Genomic DNA, 5,496 nt, shown 5'->3' with positions numbered 1-5,496 from the left:
CAGGATTGTTAGCCCATGTTGAAGCCACAAAGCCTGCCATTTTTAAAGGAGATAGGTGTAGGGGGTTTGGAGAAACTGTACCCCAAAATCCTGAAAGCAAAACATGTCACGTGTATGTGTTAAGCCACAGTGGGGTCAAAACTGCAGGCATGCTAGCCCCTGCTGAGGCCATGAAGCCTGCTAAGTTTCAAGAAGATTGGTTCAGGGTGTTTGGGGGAACTGCACCCCAAATTCTTGAAAGCAAAACTCATGTCACGTGTATGTGTTAAGCCACAGTGGGGTCAAAACTGAAGGGGCGGTAGCTCCTGGTGAGGACACAAAGCAGATCGAAACAGTGTCGAAACAAAACTGGTGGTGAAATTTTGCACAGCTCTAGCGTATGCTGAATCATGTGCCTGGAGCTTTCCAAACCCCACTGTTACTCTGATTTCCATTTAATATTTCTAGGGTCCAGTGTCATCCATGCAAACCCACAGGAGGGAACAAGTTGGTCAGGCAAATCAGCAGCTTTGAAGCCAAGGAGCTTCCAAGGGAAGATATCATTGCAGGGGAGAGAGGCACAACTATGGAAAGGGGGAAAACATATGGTTCTTGAGGTGGGTTTAAGTTCACAGACCTCGAATCACATCCCACCTTCTTGCCCTCCCCTTTCCTAGTCCCTTCTCTGGCAGGATGGTTTTCTTAGTGTGCATTGAACTGCTCTTCTGCACTGAGTGATGCATTCATGTTTTCATGGCTTATTTATGGATTTACCTAACTATGAGGCTAGCTAGGGGGATATTTGAAAAGGTATTTTCCTTTCCAAGCTACAAGTTCAGAGTTATATTTTGGGAGAGGAGAGGAGGAGCAGTTACAGTTAGTTTTTCAACTTTTGCCAGAAAGGACTAGACATACATGTGACATGAGTTTTGCTTTCAAGACTTTGAGGTGCAGTTTCTCTGAACCCCCTGCACCTATCTTTTTGAAACTTGGCACGCATCATGCTCTCAGAAGGGGCTACCACTCCTACAAGTTATAACCTGTTTCAACCTTCCCTATTATATCCTATGGGTGAAAAGTCGAAACAGGGTCAAAACCGCAAAACGTTTCGACAGAACAAAATGGAACAGCTGTTTCAACTCGAAACAAAAGTCGAAATGAAACACTGTTTTGTAAAAATGTCAAAAAACTGGTTGAAATGAAATGCTTCCATTTCACACAGCCCTAGTAGTGAGTTTGTTTAGCAGTTTGAAATGGGAAGTGTTTTGTAGAATATTTTGTATACAAATAAATGTTTGGTCAAACAATTCTGGGTCATTCCTGTTTTATTTATTGATTACAGAGATATAATTACATGCTACAAAGATTTTACTATCTAGTAAAACAGAATCATACAAAGAAGGACCAGAGGGGATCTGTAAGACCATCAAGTCCAGTCCCCTGCCACAGGCAGCAGGTAATTGGGCTCAAACGAGCTCAACAAGGGCGTGTCCAACTTTCTCTTGAACACCAAAATATAATTATGGTAAACTGAGTACAGGATGGATCGTAGCCCCCGCTGCTGGGTGATGGCTAAACAGACTTGGCCAGACCAACCTGGTTGTTTTCCCTGTCAAAGATGCTGTAGTACTCCCTGATGAATACATCTCCCAAGACCCACAGGTTCATATTCGTGGTCTGAATATTACTAGTGCAGACTCCTTGACTATACTAGATTTGGACAAAAAACAAACAAACGTTAAAATCATTGGTTAGGAAGTCATATTTGCTTCCAGAGAAGCTGTTTCTTTCACTGTAATTCCCAACAGCTTTATTTAGTCAATTTTACAGGGCAAAATCCTGTCACTGGCAGCAATTGGCAATATTCTTTAGCAGCCGGCTGGAATGACCCAGCTTGGATCTGACACAGGCTAGTGCTAGGACCCGACTGCTGAGACTACTTGCTTCCCCTTGCTGTGGTGCAGGGGAAGCTCCCACTGCCTGGCCATGGCATGGGCAAAGCCCCTGCACCATCAGAATCCTGCCAAAGACCCGCCCCAGCTCCACGGGCAGGTTACTGTAGCTCCACAGGCTGATTGTAGCCTACAGGTCATAGGTTGCCAACACCTGTGCTAGTCATTGGAAGAGCTTTAAAGAGCCATTGTGGCTGGAACACCAGCAGGGATTTAGAGCCTTAAAAATGGAGTAGAGCAGAACATCAAGAGATCATCACATCAACCATCTGCCCCAAGGCAGCTTCAGTGGATGGTTGTCTAACCCATTCTTAAAACCTTAAATGAAGGAGCTCTCAGAGCATCTCTCAGTAGCCTAGTAGTTCTAGTGCACATTTTTAGTTAGAGAATATTTCCAAATGTCTAGCTCAAACCTTCTTTTCTTTCAATTATACCAATTCCTTCTTGGCCTTCCTCCCTAAAGAACATCATAATACCATCCTCTCAATAACAACCTCTTGCATCTTGAAGAGCTATCTCCACTTTTCTAGACTAAAAAAGCCCACTTCTTTCAACTTTTCCCCATAGGTCCTGTGTTATAAATCTCTTAGGGTTTTTGTTGCTCTCCTCTGGACTCTGTGCAGCTTGTCTTCATGAAATACAATGTGCAGACCTAGACACAAGTCACCTAATGATGCCTCATCACCACTGAGCTGAGCAGAATAGCTCCACTTCCTTTCTTACATAAGATACTGCTAATACACTCCTCAGGCAGTACTTCAGACCTCTCCTAGGAAACCTGATACAAAGCTTCCTAATGTCAGTCTTTCTACTGATTTCAGTACACTTTGGAGCAGGCTACTAACTCCTTATCCCCAAAGCCTTCCCTCAAGCATGCTCCTTACTCTGCTGCCCAAGCCCTTCCTCCTGAGCAGCTGTGCAATGGCAGGGGGAAGCTGAGCTGAGACTGAGCCCAGTCCATTTAGCTGTGCCCCACCATGCTATAGTGTCCCATGAAGAAAGGCTCCATATCATACCTTCTCAGTGTAGGCTGAAGGAGGCAGAGGGAACTGGATCCCATTGATTACAAAGATGATATCAGGCAGGCTGGGAATGTCACTGCAGTTGACAGTATACTACAGAGGACCAAAAAAAAAAAATCCATTTATGAAACAATTAACACGGCCATTTACAAGAAAAAAGGGGTAGAGGGTCAGTCTTGGAAGCCAAGTGGTCTGGGGTGTGGGTAGTACTTGGATGGGAGACCACCCTGTAATCCTATATTTGTAACAAGAAGTCGTGGCTGAATTGTCACTACTGAGAAATAAATGGAAATAGGCAGAGTTTGTAGGTTGTTTTGGCTATAAATTAGGCAGGTTGAAGACAGCATTGGTTTTCTCAAAAGATCATTGAAACACAACTGAGATAATTATTGATTCAGATGTATAAATACCTTAATAAACACACATATTTTTTTTGTTAATGCCATGGATGACCAAACCAGACCCTCACCAGTGCATCAACCTGACTGATCCAGCCCAAGAGAAAGGACTGATCATCCCAAAAAGGAAGAATTAACTGTTGATATAACAGTTGTAATAAAATAAATCCAGAGTTTCTAGCCCTCTTCCCCCCTTCCTCTCACATATGTCAAGCCCTGGAGTCAGCCAGGGTAGTGCCCAAAGCTGGTGTAGGATGAATTTTCTCCCTAATTATTTTGATGCAATTCTTATGATATTTATGACATTACATTGTGTAAAGGAATAGTGTTTTTTTCCCCCCATACCTGAACCCTAAGTCAAAGGTGTGCACAACCCTAATGGCCATGTTGGGCTAGTGCATACCAGTTTTGATAGCCAACTATACACTGGGGAATTATGTGGCCTTTGCCTTCACACACTGACCAAGCCCTATGTATAGTAGGGTCAGCTGGGGGCAGCTTTCAGTGCAAGACCACATTGGGGCTCAAACTCATGCTTCTCGAGCTGTGGTAAGACATACAAAATAGTTTGATGCCATGGCTCCATCTGAGATAAAGTATTTCTTTGGACCAATAGGAAGTAGGGAACTAGAATAGAGAAGGTCTCACGTGAAGCCCTAGGACTAACCAGGACCCTGTTGTTGTTTGTCCTGAGTTACTAGTAAAGCCAAAGCTCAGGAAGTGGAGTGAGGCCCAGCCTGCAGGCTCTGCTGGGAAGATCCCAGGGACTGAAACCCTTTGAGTGTAGGGTGTGGTGTGACAACAGGCTCCCTGAAGGACTCTCACCCGGCCATCCTGTTCCAGAGTAGCTCCAGTCACTTTCTGTATCTTGCAGATGTCTGGTGAGGGCCCAACCAAGAGAGAAGTGCCGGTATCAACAATAGCTTGGCAGCCAGATTCACAGGCGATCACCTTGCCATTCACAATGATGCTGAACAAGTGAAAACATAAATAAGATGCTTGAACTTGAATGGGCAAGGATGCACAGGAGGCTGTAAAATGTTAGATCTTAACAACGCAAGAAACAGCATTACTTCCTCAGGCTCAGGCCTAGAGTGGATGAATCAGTAAATGCACTGTCCTTACTCATGCCACATCTCATTGACTTCTTCCTGATGTCTGCCTGAACAAAGGCTCCAGGAGCCTGGCCTCCATACAATCAAATGCCATAACATGAAGGGTGCGAACCAAAGCCCACTGAAGTCAAGAGGACCTTTCTCCAATCTACTAAGGTTTGCAACAGCCCCAGGAAAACTGGGACAGATTCCAGTCCAGCTCCACTGGCATAACGAAACTATGACAGTTCAGACAAGCTGAGGATCTGGAATGACTCCACACTCAGCTGGGGCTGATCCAGCTCCAAGCTCCAAGCTCCAGCTGGAGGTGATCAGGGCCCTGACTGAGTGATCCCCAGGGCCCACAGGAAGAGGTGCCACCCACACTGGCCTACATAAGCTGGTACCAGCTGGCAGAGTGTTGTCTGAGCAACTGAACTGCTTGGCTGTGTCTCCTGGGCTGTCCTGCATGACTGCTTGCTTTCTCCTAGATCCTGAATCTTGCCTCATCTAAACCTGTGCCTTGTTCCTGCCAGTACCTTGCACTGCCTGAACCTGTGCCTCTCCTGCCTGGATCCTTCTCTATGTCCTGTCTGTCTCTACTCTTATGTCTGCCTGATCCCATCTTGGACCGGTTATACAATAATGATTATTGTAAAAGTCCATTGAGATGTGAAGTGACATCATTAAGGTCAGCCAGCCAGTCAGTGCGAAGGTTGGGAACAGTCTGGTTTCCTAAGTTCCAGGGAGATGGGGTCTGCAGCCAAATTTACAAAGGTATTTAGGCACCCAAAGATGCCCATAGCACCTAACATGATTTACATGAGGGCCAAAGAGGGTTAGACACCACTGACATCCTGACTCCTAAAGTCAATGTGAGTTAGGTACTAATGGAGGAAAAATGAGCTTTGGGTTTATAATTGCAACTGTGGAAGTGTACCAAAGAGCATCATAGTTATTTAATTACCTTTGTGTGTTACATACCTGTCCATTGAGATCTGCCAATAGCCCTGGTAAGACACAGGGATCCAGTGGATAGGGCCAGTAAAGT

General features: G+C 45.1%; 1 protein-coding gene across 1 annotated transcript in view; it reads right to left on the bottom strand.

Moving 5' to 3' along the window:
- Positions 1 to 1,551: 1,551 nt before the first annotated feature.
- The window catches only part of LOC109295192 (embryonic pepsinogen-like), a 13,499-nt gene continuing 9,554 nt past the window's right edge, over positions 1,552 to 5,496 (bottom strand). The window contains exons 7-9 of the mRNA XM_019513892.1: positions 4,177 to 4,321; positions 2,948 to 3,046; positions 1,552 to 1,689 (exon numbers count right to left, since the gene is read on the bottom strand). Coding sequence (XP_019369437.1) covers positions 1,552 to 1,689; positions 2,948 to 3,046; positions 4,177 to 4,321 — 382 coding nt within the window. The remainder of the gene's footprint in view (positions 1,690 to 2,947; positions 3,047 to 4,176; positions 4,322 to 5,496) is intronic.

The sequence above is a fragment of the Gavialis gangeticus genome, unplaced genomic scaffold, assembly GCF_001723915.1.
Source record: "Gavialis gangeticus isolate Ggan-Ray unplaced genomic scaffold, GavGan_comp1, whole genome shotgun sequence".
Lineage (NCBI taxonomy): Eukaryota > Metazoa > Chordata > Crocodylia > Gavialidae > Gavialis > Gavialis gangeticus.
The sequence above is the reverse complement of the archived record's forward strand: the minus strand, read 5'-3'. Positions and strand labels throughout refer to the sequence as shown.